The sequence below is a fragment of the Numenius arquata genome, chromosome 1 (assembly GCF_964106895.1).
Source record: "Numenius arquata chromosome 1, bNumArq3.hap1.1, whole genome shotgun sequence".
NCBI lineage: Eukaryota > Metazoa > Chordata > Aves > Charadriiformes > Scolopacidae > Numenius > Numenius arquata.
This window is the reverse complement of record NC_133576.1, coordinates 55,790,237-55,810,308: the sequence shown is the minus strand read 5'-3', so window position 1 is coordinate 55,810,308 and position 20,072 is coordinate 55,790,237. Positions and strand designations below refer to the sequence as shown.

Sequence of the window (20,072 nt, the reverse complement as noted above, 5' to 3'; positions counted from 1 at the left end):
AAAAAAAAAGGGGGGAGGGAAGGAAAAAACACCCACACAAAACAAACCAAAAAAATTCCGAAGAGTTCACAGTGGGGTAAACCCTTCAGTCCTCTCTGTAGTGTTTAGTAACCACTAATCCCGCAAGATGATCATCTTTTGCTGAGCCTCTGATGGATCAGGGTTTCAAATCAAATTAAAGGGCTCTACAACTCTGGTCACCAGATTGAAGTCCCCAGGTGGCTCATGTGATGTACTTCTGCCCATGGTACATCCCATGTCTATTGTCGAGCCACACGTTTTGTTTGCTTGTTTTTCATTATTTGGCTAGAAGATCACAAGCTGTACAGTTATGGGAAATTGCTGCAGGTGCCACATTTACTTACAACCCTGTTTGCGGGAGTACCAAAAATTGAAAAAGAATCGGTAAAAAAAAAACCCACAGCATTTGTTACTGGCCTAGGATCTCCAGCACAGCAGCACAGTCTTGGGACAGGCTGCAGAACTATTCTATTGTATTAACTTACAACCCCACCCAATGTTTGAGTTCTTTTGAATAATAGACCTAAGCAAGTTACATAGCTATATGGACAGGAAGTGGTTTAAGCAGAAGGAGAGTTTGTGCTGGTAGGAGACCAGCATATTCACTTGCCTCTGTCGGGGGAATGTGTTATTGCCGCTGTGGAGGAGGAGAGGCGCTTACTGATTGGCGATTCCATTTGCTTTGGCAGATTCATTGTAGAAGCTGAAAGTTTGTCACATGCTGCAGAGAGACGCATTGAAGATATTTGTATTCACATCACAGTGTTGATAAACTCCCCAAATTAACCTCGCATTTGTACTCCTGGCCCTTGCCGCTGATCGTATCCCTGAATAAGGCATGAGATAAGCTCTTTCTGACTGCTGGAGGACCAGTGTTTTATAAGACATGCTTTGGGATGCAACTTTTCTGCTTGTGAATTTAACACTCCAGTTTTACTACAGCCTGCCTTTTATACTGCCACAGGCAAATAATTATATATCAGGTCTGAACGAGTGAAGTCATTCTGACAGAAGATATTCAATACCAGCACAAGCAGAAAGTTACCTAAAGAAAATGAACTGCACACATGACAACTCTGAACTCCTCATCTCCGTTCCCCCTCCCCTCTACTTTCAGTCTGGAAGAGCTGGAGTAGACCTCAAGTATAATTCTATTAGGAAAATGAAATAACCAACATTTGTGCATTTGCACAATGAGAACTCACTGTTTTAATAACTGATCTGGCACCAGCCATTTGGCTTTATCTTTCTGGGCTTGAGAATATTTAAAAAAAAAAAAAAAAAAACAAAAAGAGAGAGAGAGAAAAAAAAGAAGAGCTGTTTGGTACTACCCCAAATGCTATCATTTTTCTTCTGAAATACTGATAGACAAAGCCTGTTTGAGCATAATACCTATGGAAATCTTGCCTGTCTTGCCATTTATTCAACGGAATGACAGAAAAAACGTTATTCAAATATTACTGGAGTACTAGTATGTGGTGATGACTGCATCATGCTCAGAAGCTAAAAGCATAGATCCTTTGTCCCTTAAATTTCAACTAGAGACATATATGTGGCCCTAATTCCGCAGCCCGTAAGTTAGTGCATTCCCTGTTACATCCATTGAAATGTTGCCTCAGCAAGGTTTGCCTCCAACTACTACAGTAAATAATACAATTCTCTTCATTTGCTTTTTTTAAAAAGCAGGTACAATGCTGGCATGCTGCAAAACACCCGCTGCACATCCAAATCTCTTTGTACATAAGCAACAATTAGTACAAAAATTTGCATGAGCTTGCACAGAAATAATAGTCCTAAGAGATCTTGGGCAGAACAACATTTACTGTGCATTCTGCAGTAGTAATATCCAAGCCTAGCTCCTCCTTTGGGGGGAGAGAAGGAATCTAGTTCTTAAAAGCACAGACTATGATATAATTTCAAAATGCTAAGTACATTTGCAATCCATGCTTAATTTTGGCGGATTCTTCCACTTCACAGTCTTTTTATGGGAATAATAATTAAAAAAGAAAAACAACGAACTACCAAAAAAACAACTGAACAATATAAAAGAACACAAAACACAATTGCCTGAAAAACGTAAACTACTTGAGTTTGTTACAAATACCAGCTTGGCCAAAATCCACATCAGGAAGCTGAAAACACTGCATGGCTGTTTATACCAAATTTGCTTGTTCTTAAAATATTGAAGAAAAAGGCCCTTGAGATGGAAAAAGGGGATTGTTCTGATGAAGCACCATCTCCGTAACACATTTTTTTTACTGTGCGACCGAGTTATTTTTTTTTAAACAGCATCTGCACCTGTGCATGTCCATTAGAACTGTCAAATATATGCGTAATTATATTTACACACACACACAAACACAGAGTGCCCACAGAATTAACAGAGATGAGAATCTGAGCGGTAGAAGTCTACAGTTAGTGAGAAAACCATGAAATGCCTCTACTGTGCTGGAATGCGAGGCATGCATTGCTCCACCATGGCAAAATTAAAAGGAAATTAAAAAGACATTTGGTCCACATCACTAAGGGTAATGCTGTAGAGTACCAGACTGAAATAATAAGAAAACAGTGGTTAGGAAGGACAAGATCAGTGGATGGATTACAGTGATTAGAACAGTTATAAACGAGACATGATGGTACTATGATTCTCTGAAATACCATTGAAGGAATCAGCAGGAGCAGTAGAGGTCACAGGGTCTGGAGTAAGGGTGTTGGCAGCTAAACCTAGAACAGGGGGTGGGGTATTTTCTGATTCACCTACACAGCAGAGAAATCAGAGCAAAAAGAGGTGAAAGAAATTACTGCATAAGTTGGGGGAGGTGGAATTAAGCATAAACTGCATCACAAAGACAAACTGGTTTCTTTCTCAAAGTATAAAAGACTTCTTTTATTACCATATGTATTTAATTTCCTGGCTTTTTTAATGGTATATTGTGAAAATTATGATGTGAAACAGTTTGCCTTTTTAGAGTTAAGTATATTTACACACTTTTTGAAAGAGAATAACTGTCATATTTCATAATCACCCAAACATGGATATTTTTCCCCATAAAAACAATTTATTCAAACCTGACGAATTTAAATGAACTATATGATTTAAAACAGAAAACATGCATCTTTTTGAAATATAAAAGCAGTACATGACTGATTATGTAATAAAAAGAATTTGTTGTGAAGGCAAATCAAAAAGAGCAGCAACAAAAAGTATGTGGGGAAAAAAACCAAACTATTTAAAACTGCACATGCTGCATAGTCATCTAGAAATTCCCGTCAGGTTTTTAGAAGTACCAAACAAAAACAGATCATCTTTTGCAAGGCTTAGACAGCACTCAGTCCTTTGGCGAATATTAAATTTGCTAACTGTGTGCGTGGGAAGACAATGCGGGGGGAAGAGAATAAGGGAGAGAGAACATATCAGCATTTAGCATCCTCCCAAAAGATTCTAGTTACTCTATTAAAATGATCAGCATTCCTAAAGTTAGGAGTGACCTTTCTCCCCAGAAGGTATTAAAGAGAGGAAGCTTAGCAAGCAATTACAAAGCATTTATTCACACCCCAAGGCAGCAGCCCCTACAGTACCACCCTAACTATAAAATGCATCATCCTTACTATCTCCACAACCTCATGCATTTTGCACTTCAAGATCTGCAATGCAGGCAGCCTGTTTCACTTACCATCTCTCCCTCCTGAGCCTGCAGCCAGTGCTCCTCCCCACGACCATCGCTTCTGCTTCTGTTCCAGCTGCTGGCTGCGTTCAAGGGACCGACGCATCATGGCTTCTAAACGTTCCTGGTTATATTGGTACAAAACCAGAAACCAGATCTGAATCAGTCCTTTAGGGGCTTTTTTTCCCCTCCTTCTGAAACCACGCTAAAAACACACAGTTCCCCTGTTGCTCCACGCAAGGTGATTACAGGAGCTTGTTTGCAAGAAAAGAAAAAGGACTGAATAAAGAAGGTATCAGCATGCTACCTACCTCCAGATATGTGTATCCTTTGTCTGCAAGCCACTGAGGTCACTACAGAGGCCTAAGTAAATAACACAGGTTGCATCACTGCCTAGCATCTGCTCCTGCTGGTGAGGCTGCTGCTGTGCTCTGGACTTAATTTGTATAAGAATAATGCTCGACAAGCATTAACTCCTTCTTGTCTATGCAGACCTCAGGATTTTTTTTTCTATCCCTTTCTGAGTGCAGCTAAATTGCTGCAATGCCAGTGGCTCCTCCTAGCCACGCAGATAAATGATCACTTCAAACCCAAAGTAGGTTACTTTGCAGGATGCCCAATTTATTTATTTATTTTTACAAAAACTCCCTCCTTTTCTTCCACTACGTTCTTTACAGTCGCGGCATTTAAGAGCTCCTGATTTATTTTTTTCCCCTGTGTATTTTTTTAGTGCATGCCCTGATTGTGCTGTTTCGAGTTTTATATTTTTTTTCCCCTCCACCCACATGTTCTTCTCCGTGGCTTGATAAATTAGGATTTTCAGATGGGGAAGAACAAGAAGGAGATTTCTTTCCCTCCCCAAATCCTGCTCTATCTTTAACTTACAGCTACGTATTGTTGCTTTATTCCCTCTCCACCACCTCCCAACTCTCACTCCAAGACCTCCACTCAGTTTTGTTCCCACCTCCTCCCTCCGCTAGTTTCTCAGTGGTTTATTGTTGTGGCAATGATCCCCGCACTTTTCCTTTTTCTCCTTTCAAGCAGATAAAAGCTGGTTCTTCCCCACCCACCATTCCATCACCTACCACCCTCTTTCTTTCCTCCTCCCAGTACCTCATTCGCATCTGGCAACCTCTTTCACCCTCACATTTCAGCAGTTCAGCCCCTGCTACTGTGAAAGATAAGTCTACCCTTGCTCCCTTCGACTCCTGCCCCAATGGTTTTTAGCCCTTTGATCCTATTACTTACTACCTTTGCTATGTCTGTCTGGTCTAGTATAAAACCCTTACTCTATCCACTTCAAACCCTCGATCTGGCAGGTGTCTGTGATTACATCATATCCCCTTCAATTTCTATCAATCCTCTGCTCTGTCTCCAACACCATTTGGTAGCTCAGATCAACTGAGTGGAAAACCTCTCCTGCATCTCTTGGCCAGACTACTTTCTCTCACTGACTTGTGACTTCAATCTGTGTTTCCTATTCCCCTTCCCTGAGATATTTTACCACAAAATTTCAGTCTTTGTTCAAGCATGTCTCCTTCAGTCTCTGCACTGATGTTGAGCCTGTTGTCTTTGATGGAGCTTCTTCAGCAGATCAGACCCTGACATCAGGCACTTCCAGTAACCATAACTTTTATGCACGTACCTGTAAACTTTGTGTTACCTTCTGGGGCTCTGTCTATGGTCACTGGCTTTCTACAGCGCCAGATGCCCTCCCATCATCTTCTGGTTATCTGCAATATACTTTTGTCTCTTCCACATCTTTGAAGAATCTCTTCTACTACCACGACTTCCAGTAATTTATTCTGACCTCATTTTTTCCACCTCATCCAACCCTGCTACCAATTATCCATCAATTTCAACAGCAAGCACTATCTTCTGTCCTTAAGCTCTCTTAATTTTATTACAAATCACTCGTACTATAAAGAATTCCATTATATTACCCTCTATACAAAGAGTGGAAAAAGGCAATTCTCACACACCCTTTCTATCATTCTCAGCTCTTCTGTCCCTTCAGCCAGGTGACCCACCCTGCTGTTACAATTTCTCCTGCCATCTCCAGGAAGATGATCTTTCCGTCATGTGTTTTGAGTTCTCACTTCAGTTTTGTCTCACCTCACGGTCTATCAAGTAACATCACTCAAAGATCACTGAAAGCAGGCAGCTGCTTCCCTCCCCCTCCTCCACTCCTTACCTTCCCCCCCCCCCCCCCCCCCCCCCCCCCCCCGCCTTCTGTCTAGTCAGTGCCATCAGTGTCCAGGCAGGCACATAAACGCTCTCTTTGCCTCTTTCCTCCTCCTTTTTCTCCCTACAGAGCTAACGAACAAAGCATCACAAAGCTCAAGCACAGCCTCTTCTGCCACAGCACAGAAAAACCCCACAGTTTTGAATACCCTATCACTTCTTGTCCGCACTTTGGGCGTGAAAAGAAAGCAATCTTCCAGACTCTAGAATCTAAAGTCACTCCCCTCTGATTTACTTTGCTACTGTCTTTCTTTCTTCTCTTACTACTTGATGATGCAATTTTCACGTTTAAAACCTGTGTGTGCTGGCTTTGCATTTCAAGTTCACACTTTTTGCCTTTAACTTCCCACCTCCCAACATTAATTTAATTCGAGTCCCTTTTCTGTACTTACTCTTTCCAAACCTCACCTCCTATTTCATCACCAGTTTGTCTCTGCAGTCTCCTTCTTTTAATTACTTTCTTCTACTCTGCATTTTACCCCAATACACCTTTCTACCCACACTCTTTACGAAGGAAAATGGCTCTCCCATTTCTCTCATTAAAGCATACACTTATACAGAATCTGTCTTTCTTTCCATATCTAATGAATATTTTTATATATTAATAAAAAAAGATAAGATGAAAGCAGTCAAGTTTCAATTATCTGGGTGATTTATGTTTGGTTGCTGTTTTTTTTTTTAATGCTACTTGAAGCAATCCTGTAATTTGCAAACCACAGAATACACTTATACCACCTACTATGAAAGTGCTGATTTAAGAATAAAATGCACGATGAAATAGATTAAAGAAATTAAATGATCTTCCATACATATCTGAAAGCCCATACTACCTACAATCTGAGGTTGAAATCTTCAATTACATAATGTGGAGAGGATCATTCATTTTCATTTGCAAAGAATCTTTCATTAAAGCACTATAGAACATAATTATGAAACCTCATGAAGCCCTACAGATACAGTTTAGATAAAGAACAATATGAAGGCCGTTTTTCATAAAGAAAGAATAGTTCTTTAAAGAAACATTTTAAGTTAGAACAAAACTAAAAAGCCAAAGAACACACTAAGAGACATGGAAGCATAAACAACTCATACATTAATAATTTGGTCTGCGACAAAAACTAAGCAACAAGACAAAGCACTCCATCAGCAAACAATGTGCAAAAAACCCTCCCTCTCTATGTTATAGATTAAGTACCTTCTTAAAATCATATCAAACTATCCACGTGATCCTCATTTGGGAACTCTTAACAGCTACAGATAGAGGAAAGAATCTCTGCACTAAAGATACAGATAGCTTCCACAAAAAACTATAATGTACAAGCTTTGTAAGTAGGTTAAATTACGAATGAGCAAAACCATAAGAAGAGAGCCATCTACTGCTAGGATCTAAAATATACATGTTTCTTTCCAAAATCCATAGTTATTCACCCAGGTTTTCTTCAGACTAAGCAACAGAACAAACATGTGTACTGTCTGAATTAAAACAAACCAATACGAAACAAAACCCAAACAAACCTACAAACCAATAGTGAGAATACAAGAAAATTGACTGAAGTGCTTTCCTTTTTTTAATGTAAAACATGACAGAGATGTGAAAACAAGAAAAAAATTCATTTTACAAGTATTATGACTTAAAATAATTTGTGCAAAAAATTCTAAAACAATCTGCCTTATACCTACAATACAAACATCTAAAAGAGCCCCCAAACCCTCTTCCTCTTCACTTTATGTATTCATCAGCACTCTAAGTAGCTCACTGTTTCCTGATATTATCAGTTGGCTTCATCTTTTGAGTAGGTCTCCCACATAGCAACAAAAGAGCTCTGCTATTTTCTATCCAAAGAACCCATTAAAAAGCAATACAGTATTTTTACATTTAACTACCCTTGTGAATAGAATTCATTTCTACTCTCAACCAATTACAGTTACAGGTATGTAGAAAGGGAAAATTTATTAAGGGCGTGTGCATCAAAGAACAACATGGGACAAATCAAGGCTCTGTTTTAAGGTACACGGGGAGCTACAGCAGCAAGTAATGGCAAGGGGAGAGCAGAGGATGGCTGGTGTTGTAGAGAGGACTAAACTCTTCTCCTCATGTCCACCGCACTGTAATCTCAAAGTTTATAGCAAATTTTTTGTATTACTTTTGCAACTGAATTCCACTCAGTATCTGAATTCTAAAAGATGTTTGGAAAGCGGTTATTATTTCCATATATTACAATTCAAAAATTAACTTTGAATTATAATATAATAAGCAATTAACACGAGAGTTTTTCCACTCTCTTGTGTTTAAGTGCATACCTTTTTACAAATGTAACAAATAGAGCACATGCACCAAAACATTCTCTCCAATGCTGCAGGATATTATTTTCCATTTAGGAGTTGTTACATCAGTCTTTCAAGTCTGAGTGCTGGATTAGATTTGATGCTGTCTACCAGTTGCGGTTTATTTAAACTTTAGTATAATGGTAGCATCAGTACTAGTTTTATCAATTTCCTTTTTAACAAAATCTGATGGTTTTATTAAAAAAGGATCTTTGACTAGATGGATGTTATTGCTCTTATTTGCACTACCATCCTTGACGTGGCCGTACAAGAGCAGTAGAAGAACATAGCTCCTGTGGAGACTTCCCAATACCCTGTGTACAGCTAGACATTTATTTGCAAGGTATTTCCAAGCACGTAGAAGTTCAATATATGGAAAGGGAAAAAATTACTTTAACTAAACGAGGACTAGCCTTGCTGTTATCCAGTCCTAAAGCCACTGGCTACTTACTATTAAAAGGGACTCTTTAATAGCTTCTGTTGAACAACAACATGCTGCTTTCCTCAAGGCTCAGGGACTGCCTTTACTAAAGGAAGTGGGCAGCTTTAAAAGTAACATGGAGGGAAGGACAGTGCTACTGAAGACCTCCACAGATTAGAAAAGTGCAGTCAATACAGACAGGACAATTTAAAGATACATTTATTCGGTTCCTCTCTGAGGAACTGGACATACTTCCACTGTGCTCTGCAACAATCTCCAGCTACCCCAGAGAACTCTGCCAGAAAACCTCTATTCCCATCAACACAGACTTTAAAACCACAATCTCTTATCTGGCACTGTAGAGGGGAAAAAGAAAACAAAATACAATATAAGCCAAATTTTAGCTTCCTCCTCTTTGAGAAATCCTTTGCATGCAACACAGTCAAGCAGAGGATGCTCTCATGTAGGAAGCCAACAAGTCCTCACAGTTTGTTAAGAGCCATTCATCTCAAACTCTTACAGATACAACACAGTATTCTCTAGAGAGATTTATATAACCTGTTCCTATCACAAATACACACTGCCTTCTGCTGTGTTAAAAATCATGGAAAAAAGACTTAAGGAAGATATAAAGAGCAACCAATAAGGCAGAGAGCAAGGAAGAAAAATCTGTCTACTTGGCACTTCAGACACCTGATGAGCAGGTTAAATGGGCGCTCCAGTCCCCACTGAGTGTAAACCAGTGTTAAAAGGAAAAACAATGAGGACACGCTGCAGCATACTGGCTCACTGGCCAACGCACAACCCCCAACACACACACAGGTGTGGGAAATATGGGTTCAAAGCTCTTCCAGTAAAGGTGGCCTCAACTGTCTAGAGTGACTCACCAGCAGTGAGTAATCTACAATGCCCAGAGAGTTGCAACTTCATCACCATTCTTTCTCAGACATCCACTGCTACTATGCATACAGGGTTTGAGGGGCTCATCAGAAGAGCTGGAAGGGTGGGATTTGGCAGATCCTTTAGCAGAATTCAAGTGGAGTTTGAGAAATGAGGGGATGACAAGTAAACACAAAGGGAAGCCAGGAAGTGGTGGTGTCTCCTTTACCCAATTTCCTTCTTCCCTTATCCTCCCCTGTTCTAAAGATTATTCCCCTATGCACCCTCCCCTCCTTCAGAGGCTCCTCCCACCAGGTCTAATCCATCCCCAAACAAACAAGCATCCTCTCCTCTCCGTCCTCCTCCCCACATAGCCTTCTCTCAGGTTCCTCAACCTGGGGGTAGGGGGAGGGAGAAAAGGAAAGGAAACGGAGTCAGGCCTGGGCCTGCCTTGGATCCCAAAAAGCTTTGGACAGTTTAAGCTTGAAGGACCAGCTCAGCGAGCAGAACTAGGAGTAGTATTCGTATCATGACCAAACACTTGGAGGCAGCCTTTCTCACACCATTAGAGAAGTCTCCGATCACATGTACGGGATGCTGGGGAGCTATAACAGGCTTGCTGATGTTTGGGAGAAACATCACTGTATGCTCAGTCTCTTATGTCCACCTCTGGTGGCCACCACAGGAGATGGGTCCCCCACTGAACAGACCCTTTGGGTCTGACCTGGCACAGCCTCTCTTATGTCTGACAATGCTGCTCTCATTTCCCCAGCATAGGCAAACCATGGAGGCAGGTAAAGCAGGCAGTTGCTCTCTCTTCCCATACCTCTCCCCCTTCCTGTCCCCCCCTCTCTCGTGTAAATTATGAGGAAAGGGTTTTGGAAGTTTTTGTACTTGGCATTTTCCCTTACAATCACCACAAAGAGGATCAATTTTGCTTAGCTACAAGAGGTTATTACAGAAGGAAATACTGGGGAAGGAGCATATGATGGTCATATGAAGGTCAATGATGTTACCACAGGAGGAGATAGACCTCCTACCCTTTGTTTCAGTATTTCCCATTTTTCTTACCAAAATCTGAAACAAAAGATATGACAAAATATTTTAAAGTGAATTCTCAGCTATTATGCAGAAGCCACTATCAGTATATGTTACAGTTGAAAGAGGAATGGCAGGATATAATCTTCTCTTCAGATTTAGGTGAAAAATCAAACAACAAAAAAATTTCTGTGGACAGCAGTATGTTATTCTGATGCCATATAGAAGTGTTTTACCTCTTTTGCAAAGATATTTTGATCAAAAGATGGGGGGCAGAAAAAAAGGAAGGTTATTAAATGCAGAATTCTAGAGCCTTTTTATCTAGGAATGAGGGAAATATCTTCTTTTGTATTTTTTTTTAAACCACTGCCCCCTTTTCCAAAAATCATTAATTCTTTATCAGTTGCAGCAGTGCTAGTGTTTTCTACAGAATGTCATGTGGAGAGACACACACACACTGCATTCAGAGATCTGCATCAGAAATTGGACTCACTAGAGCAAGAAAGAACCTTAAATGATCTCAGCGGGGAGAGTAGAAGAGAGGAAGGCTATGAAGATGCTTCAAAAGATACGTGATTAATTCTGTTTTGAGCTTGAATTTTAAACCAGCCTAGACTCTTCACTGCTTTAAGTAAGAACTTCTGATTTTATGTTACTGAGGAAAACCAAAACATTTTCATAAACATTAGTTCAGTCTCATGGACAGGAAACAAAACAGTAAGAAAAATCTTGCCATTTTATGGAATCATTAATCTCTAAAAGCTACTTTCTGGAAAGCTGGCGCTTTATCATCTGACAGTCAGAGTCCCAGATATGTGACCATAAGTAGATGACTATTCTGTGAGATCAGACAAAAATCAAGAGACAAAAAAGCTTTGGAAAATGTTTTTTGATATACAAGCAGTAGTAAAGTATTTATAGCTGTGGTGATGTGCAGTTGCAGTTCCCAAAGTAATGTCCATGTCTCTGGACCAAAAAAAACCAAAATCCACATTTAATGCATGTCAATATTCAGCTACGTTTAATGCTACTGTACAGAGTTACTCTGCCATACATCTCCCAGGGGACCTTACCTCCTCCTCTTTAAGCTTTTGTCTCCGTTTTTCTTCAACAGCTGCTCTCTTCTGCTCCTCTCTCTGCCTCTGTTCCTCCAGTCTTCTCCACCGCTCTTCCATTTGCTTTTCATATTGAAGTTTTGCTCTTCTCTCCTTTTCCAGTATCTGCTGTTCCCTAGCAGCTAAGGCAGAGAAAAAGGTGCATTTCACTTTATGCAAATTTTCTCCTGCTTTAAAATGGTTTGATAACACAACACAATAGAGTAAAACAACAAATACAAGTACACAGGGTTTTCGTCCACTGAGATAGGAAAATATAGTGCACAGAAGTGCTGGAATGATTAGTAAATCTAAGTGATTTGCTCAATAAATAAATTGGGAAGGCCTTTGTACACAAGGTGACAATTTGTGCCCCTTACCTATGCAAAAATAGCATACAGAATAGTTAACAAATATTTTTGTTTATGTTTCAAATCTCTCTGTAGCTTAAAGCCAAATTCTTTTTTTCAGACATAACAAATGTTCCCAGTAGGTTTTAAAGTGAATCAGTTATACATGTTGAAGCAAAAGTCCTTGGAATTTCTTTAAAACTGCTTCTCATTATGGAGCTGCCTTCAAAATAGACACAAGAAAACAACATACACTGAATTTTCTATGAAGCTTTGAAAATACACCATTCTGTTCATAATTTGGTGCTACATCGTTATCCTTCTGCTTCTTTGCATGGAAAAAAATTACTTCTGTTACTGAGGGTTTGCCCAACTGGAGTCATAATCTTCTTGACACATCAGCTTGCTACAGAAATTCAGATTGCAACATTACACACAGGACTGTTGCTTCACGTTTACATAGGAGAACAAGTAGCAGAAGTTAATGTGACAAATCATGAGGAAAAATCCACTTCTCATGCAAGTGTGTTCCATAAAAAGGCAGGAAAGAGGAGTTCAGTAAGCATGCCTACATACACGCAAGCCTGTAATGTCACATACCAATAAACATACAGCTGATATCAAAGAAGGAATATTCTCACAGTTGCCAGGCTAAGAACTTGAAAGTTAGGGAAAGCCAGAATTAACACTGTTTATACAAGAGCTCGTCCTTCATCCCGCTGGTGAGCCTCAGCCTGCTTTCTCAGTTCCTGCTTCCTTGTACAGCAAATTTTCACCCTTCTAACTCTCTCTCGGTATCTTCCCCCCGGTCTCAGGCTCCTGCCCAGCCATCTCAATTCCCTTTCCTCAGATCAGCCTTTTCCCTCTGTTCCCCAGGCTCTTTAACCACAGCCTGACCTTCAGTCCCTCTTAGCCCCACTCCACCCTCAAGCCTTTGTTTTAAAGCCAGAGTCCCCCCAACACCAGATCCTTTTCCTACAGTTGCATTTCTTTCCCTTAAGTACTGGATCCTCCCAAAATACTTCTTCCTCACATTCAACCTGCTTTACAGAACACCTTTTACCTTATTCTTGTTAGAAATACTGTTGATGTTGTCTTCCCCTTTTGCCTTACGAAAATTCACTATTCCTCCCCCCAGAACGGGGCAGTATGGGAGGGGTGTCAGTGCTGCAGGTGAGCCTGGACTTGCACGCCTGAAGAATCAGACTTGTCAATAGACAAAGAGTTACCTCAGAGACAGTGAAGACAAGTGACCGGTCACTAATTGTTAACGACTACTAGTCATGTCAGGTAGAGCAGGTGAAAACAGCATGCTGGAGTTGATAAAAACCAAAAATAAAGTGAGATGTCCAGATATTGTGCTACGATTCCCTTCTGAGTAAGTAGGTGAAACCTGGGACTGATTCTGGACAGTGAAGCAAACCATTTTGTCATCATGGACATACATACAATTCTTGTTCCTTAATTTAGGGATGCTAAAACACTGATTAACGAGCTTTGGCTTTGGTAAAAAGGTTATTCCATATTGCTGCAAAGTACCCACTGGCTGCATAAAGATCTGTCCTTCTGGGGAACTCGCTGCTTTTTTCTGAGCTTCTAAAAGAAATTTGCCACAGACAAACTGTGACCAAAACCCAGAACTCCCCATTCTAGAAATGGTTTTTTAACCCTAAAAAAGTATGTTTTCAGAAGGCACATATGATGTTTGGAGAAAACAACACCTTCCAAATCCCCTGGGCCGACCACTCCCAGATTTTCCAGCTTTCAGTTTCCCTCTCATCTCCTCTTCTCCTTTTTAATTCCTTTCCAATCTACTCATCATGTCACTTTCTCAGGAACCAGCAAAGAAAGGATAATCAAGAAGACAGAAGAGATAGTCTGGACTGAGTACACCTGGAAGAGTTGTAAGCTACAACTCAGGCTGGTGCATGCCCCAGGCAGACAGAACCTCTGGAGAGATTAAGTACTAAACACCAGCAGATTTTCACAGGAACCACCAGAAAGAATCTTGCTCACCAAGCCCACGGTACTAAAAAATGTCAAGTCATTGGTCTCTAGCCTCTGGTTTTGTCAAGATACGGTCAACAGTTTGTTTGATTTACTTATTACAAGAAAAACATTCTTCTCACAGATGTCCATACTGTTTTAGTTGACATTTCCTCAAAAGATATGCCTAGCCTAAATTTGACAAAATCATATAACACTGACAGTTCCTTCTGATAGGTATTGTCAGGTAACCTTAAGGAATAGTGCTACTGGCCTTTCTTGTTATTACAATGAGGAAAAATGAAGTTAACTGTTCAACATTTTTAATATACATATATGTATATATAGAAAATCTAAATCAATGTTGAACAGTTAATTTCATTCATATATATAAATGAAATTAACTGCATATACACAGACTTTATATACATGTCTTTATATATCTATTATACATTTTTATATATAATATATATGTAGCAATTTCCTCCACATTTCCCTGGAGGTATTAGTAGATTAAAAACAACTGACTATTTAAAAAACTCTGAGATCAATGTTTATGTTATTCAGGAAATGAATTAATAACTTTTCTCATTCACTTGAAAGAGTAATCATTTAAAAACTTATGGAAAGGTATCTGCTTTGTGCCATGCTTAACAAATCCCTATCTCTTAATATGGCTATAACTTAATAGACTAAAACTGAGACTGTTTCACCAAATCATCCTACATATTATCCTGGGTATTATTCAAGGCTTATTTGGTATTTTTACAAATCAGAATCCTAGCAGTCAATATCTTGCACATAAACCTATATTTAAAAGTACATAAATCAAGAAAGTCAACTTGTAACTACAGAGTAATAAATACTCGAATAGAAATCAAAGAACACATAGATTAATTTATTTATTATAATTTAATTTAAAAGTAGTAGTATAAGTCATAAAGAGTAGGAACAGACTGCACCACAATGTTTAAAATTCAGAACAGAAAAAATGTCATGTTAATAACTTAAGCCTATTAACACATATACATAAATAATACATACACCTCCTGCCATCTTACCAAGGTATTTCTCCCTTTCTTCTCTTCTCTCCTTTGCCAGTCTTTGTCTTTCATCGGTTTTTAGAAATCCATCAATGGCTGAAGTCAGAGAGAAGAAAAAAAAGCGTTAAGAAAGCATTAGTAAAACTAAAGAGGCATCCAAAAAACCCTAAAAAAATCCACCAAAAAAAAAAATCATATCTACTGCATTTAACAACTCCAAAAACAAAACTGATTTTGCACTTGTATGTGGGTGGGTTAACAAGCTTGGATTTCAATACTTCTTGAGTCCCATCTCCTACCTACTGCCGAGCTCCAAGCACAATTCCTCGATGTAAATGCCCGACTCCTCTTCCCAGAGCAAACAAGCATGCTGTTAGGGCTTGCTTTAAAACTTAAAACTTTCTTGGGAAAAACCATAAGGATACAATTAAAGTGCATTCATTTTTGTTAATAACCTCATTTTAAAGTTTTTGGTTAAAAAAAAAAAGGAAAAGGTAGTTTAGGAAAGCAGTAAAAGCAGTATGCAGCTCTCTTACAGTCTGATGTGGAGTCCCAGCCTTCATATTTATGGCTTAACACAGCCCCACAGCTTCCTTGCCCACAGGAAACCACTAGCACCAGCTCATTTCGACAACCAGCAATTAGTGTTGGACGAGGCTACGGCGGCAGCAGCGCTCCTGCCCTCTTTTCCAGGTAGGAAACACTTTGTTTCCTCCTCGAATTGGTACCTAAAAGCAGGTCACTTGTTTGGAGGAGGTTGCCTAAGGATGTTTTGTATCTGGATCCAGACACCCCAGTTCTTTGCACAGGATGAGCCACTAAAAAGCCCAATATAAGAAGGCAGGTAGACAGAGATGACACATGATGTGCCTCAGGGTCACCTGCCTGCATGCCCTGGAATGAGCAGCCAGATGGACCTTAGATGGACCTTCTGCAATACCACAGGTAAAGCTCACCAGTTAGTGACTTGACAGACCAGCTAGAGGATGGTATCCTTTTAAAACAGCTGACAGGACCTCCAGTGCCCTCCTTTCTCTCTTTGTTTTCAGGATCTCCTGGGGTCTTAGCAGGGCTGCAGCGCAAACAGGCATGGTGTCTCACAGCACAGTTTACATCCTTTGCAATCATTATTTGGGCTCCCTACTGAGTTACTGGAATTATAATTAAGTCCCCTTCCTTTTTGCTCTAAAAACTGCAGTTGTTAGTTTTATCAGATAAATACAAGTGGAAAAGTTACTTAGACTGTAACCCCGACTCTCTTCCTGAAAAGTCCCACTTGGAGGCTTCTCTCTGAGGGCATTCTGTCTGCAGGAGCAAAGATTTTGCATAGCAAGTGCCTTTCTGTAGAATGCATGGTTCTGTAGGAAGGCTGAAAACCAGCCTTGGTGGTCCCTCGTGACTGCTGAAAAGCACAGGTCTCAGCTGTCCCCCATTAGAATAACAGCTTGCTTTTTCCCCAAGCAGCACCTTCAAACACCATCTCTAATCCTCCCTCTGCACACACAGACGGCGACTACCTGGTGGCAGCCAAGCCTCTGGAAAATTGCGATTATAGCTCCCAGCTGGTTAATTACAAATAGAATTTGTGGGTCAAATACAGATCTCTTCATTACCAAAGGCTCATCCTACTTCCATACTAGTCCGCTTGTTTGTTCACTTGGCTGCCATGTACCGTCAGATTCGATAAGCAAGGAGGAGAGAAGAGGAGCTGGCTCAGTAAGGCAAAAGGTTTGCAACTACTTTGAAGGGGCCTGCAATAAGTAGCCAAGAAGGGGAATCCTATTGTCAGCATAGTTAATTTACAGCTCCAATGGAAAGTTTTTCAGTGATGTGAAAGTCAAAACATAAAACCTACAATTTGGGCTAGAAGCAGCAGAGGAGGTGAAATCAAGACCGGATCAAGAGCCCAAAGAGGGAAGACTGAGCTTGGGAGCAACTGGAGGCTGGAGAAGGGGAAAGAGGCAAGCAGAGGCAGCAGCTAAGGTCTTCTGTAGCAAGGGACGTAACTCAGATGGAGAGATGGAACCTGAAGTATGGAAACCATGATGGGGATAAGCTGGAGGGATGGGGAGAGGAACAGCAAGACAGTCCATATCTATGGATTATGTTCACAAATTCCTGCACTGACTCTCATCGCACTCCTGCTTTCAGCAACTATAAAACCCACTGGCAAAAATACATCCCATTATGCTTCTCAATAGAAGTACAGCAAACTTCTCTCTACTTTGATTGCTTCATGAACATGACGGACAGAAGTGGATCTAAAAGCTCTGGCCTTGCTCACAACTGCCATAGCCAACCTGAAAAATTCTGCATCAACCTTGGATAGCCTTCTCAAGATTCTGGATGTCTCAACCTCCCCCAAGTAATATTAAAAGATCAAGGCTGTAATGCCAGATACTTAAGAAATGAGAATGTGTCAGGAATGAAGCAGTCTGCACAACCCTTATTTTGCTTCATTTTACACATGTATTATGCATTTTTTCCTTTTAGGTCCCTTCATTTATTTATTGCATAGGATGAACCTCCTCAAGAGGTGAACCAAGTTCAAAGTGATTACAGCTTCTGGCTTCATTTCTTTCTGAAACTGGAAAGTAGACAGAACTATAATCTGAAGTCTGTCTTGGAGAACAGCACTCCAAACATAGCTACGTCACAGGTGAAACAACAAATACATGGAATTTCTGCCCATTACATGTGCAACCCATCAACGTGCAAAAAAATGTGTGCAGGAAAATAGTACATGATCTAATAAATAGATCAGGCAGGCATCAAATGCATATGCATGCAGCAAGGGTAGTATTAAAATAGCACAGGCATCCTCAGTACTAGCATTTCTGAACTCAAGTACTTGACTTCACAAATCAGCATTTCTGCCAAAAGTCAGAAATTTGCTTGCCTTCAGAAAGTAAATATAGCCTTGAAGGACAGAATAACTATCCCTGGGTAATAAACTGTACCTTGGGATGATTTTTTTTTAAGGCCAAAATTAGTGTATTTACTACACATCTTCATATAAAACATATCATAAATGCAACGGGCACAGCAGTTACCTGTGGCAAGAAATTTGATTAATGACAGGAATTCAAATTCTGTTTGTAAAGCAAATTACAAACAGCAAGCTAGCACAGGTAACACTACCACGAAAGTAATGTAATGCCATCTCTGTTTCATAACACATACTGCCAGCAGAGGGCAGAACAAGGTTTAAATGAAAAAGAAAACCCCACAGCAAAAACACTTTCCCTGTGATAAGTGACCTCAGGTTAATATTCTGTATACTCAGCTTTATCCTCAGCCTTCCTCATATTTACAGCTAAGCCTCTGATCCCTCAGTTAGAAAGGCATGTAGCAGCAAATGACATGTTTAAGAGTCAGGATATAAACGCAGATTTATTGTGCCTTCTGCCAGCCAGAGTAATGAATACACGGAGACACCGGCAGAATATTCTCTAATAATCCTTTATTCCCAGACTTGCAGAAGAATAAGGAAACTTCTTAAGTAACAACATCAAAGATTTTACTGTAAAAAGCACGCACACCCACACAAATTGCTGCTTCTTCTACTACTCCTTCTCCCAGCCCTCCCCAAAAGCCCCTTTTCCAAAGAGTTCCCACTCTCAAGGGCACGTGTCTAACCGCTGGGCTAAATCTGTGAGATTGTGCCTCATTTTTTGACTGAAGAGGGCCAGCTGCTCCTCTGGGACTTTGTTACAACAAGCATTACTGAAGAGAAAGGCTGTAACTTAAAACTGGTTAAAATGTCAGCAGCAGTACTGCAGCAATAATATACCAGCTAACGCTGCAGGACTCTTTCAATGCTTTAACATTACTTTGAAATAAATATTCACAGAAGCAAAACCTGACATGTTAATCGCTGCTTCAACCCTTTTTGACGGGCAAGGTAAACCTATTCCGACTGATGAAACAGGGACAGAACATGTCCGCACACACTCTGCTCTTCTCCAAATACCGCTTGCGTAAGCTTCTTGGTGGTTGCTTAAGACAGCCACAGGACAGAAGGTTGTCCTGTCCCGATGAGACACAAAGCAAGGTCTGTCTTTTGAAATCTGTATCCTGTTTCTGGTTGAGAAAACAAGTCCTCGAGCAGGACAATCAGGTTACTGGAAGCTGAGAACAACCAACCGGCTGCTTGTACACCTCCTCTCCTGAAGTTTGCACCCGAGTAACTGCCAGCGGGCAAGGCCTCCATTCATTTATTTTTATTTTTCTACTTTGCTGTTGAACCCACATACACTTCTGTCCTCTATAATATCCCATGGTATTTGTTTTCACAATGTGTTTATATATAGCAGATATCAAAGCATTTTCTAGCAGGCATCCCAACACAGAAGGAAAGTCAGCTGGGGATCTGAGGCCAGCTCTACGTAACAGTGTTCACACCTAGACCTTTGGCCATCCTACGTGACCACATTCAACATGTTTAGACCTTCGCCCATTCTACATGACACCATCCAACATTTTTAGACCTTTACCACAGTATACATCACCTACACTGACATTGCTGTGTTGGTGATATTCCCAGTTTGAATGCAGTTCTGCCAATGGGTGGCCTTGCCAGGGATGTGGTGAGGTAGACCAGCCCGAGATATCACTGTACTTACACTCACTGTTCTGCTGGCAAACTCTGCTTTTCAAATAATATAATCTCAGTCTATAAAATCAAAGCTTTGCTCCCTAAAAAGTTGCTTTCTCTCCCTTGAGACTGTTCTTTGAGACAAGAAAGAACAGACTTTTCCACCTGCCACTGCTTCCCTCTGGGTACCACTAAATGAAGAAGCGTTACGTTCAAGTTTTCAATTACTGACTCTACTCTGAGAGGGAAAAAGCAGAAAACTGCATGTGACTGTACCTGGATGACACTTTCTATTGGCAAAAGGCACTTTTTCTGAATTTTAATTATGGTCTATAGCTGAGAGGCTTTTGGGTAGAGCCAACATGCAAACAACATAAGGGCTTTGCAGATATGTTGAGTGAGATTTAGT

The 20,072-nt window shown here is 40.3% G+C and overlaps 1 protein-coding gene across 1 annotated transcript in view; it reads right to left on the bottom strand.

Moving 5' to 3' along the window:
- MAP7D2 (MAP7 domain containing 2) overlaps positions 1–15,483 on the bottom strand; it is a 35,923-nt gene extending 20,440 nt beyond the window's left edge. Inside the window, exons 1-6 of the mRNA XM_074151959.1 lie at positions 15,366–15,483; positions 15,085–15,162; positions 11,667–11,830; positions 3,696–3,810; positions 2,680–2,778; positions 632–742 (exon numbers count right to left, since the gene is read on the bottom strand). Of these exons, the coding sequence (XP_074008060.1) occupies positions 632–742; positions 2,680–2,778; positions 3,696–3,810; positions 11,667–11,830; positions 15,085–15,162; positions 15,366–15,483 (685 nt within the window). The remainder of the gene's footprint in view (positions 1–631; positions 743–2,679; positions 2,779–3,695; positions 3,811–11,666; positions 11,831–15,084; positions 15,163–15,365) is intronic.
- Between the last annotated feature and the right edge of the window lie 4,589 nt (positions 15,484–20,072).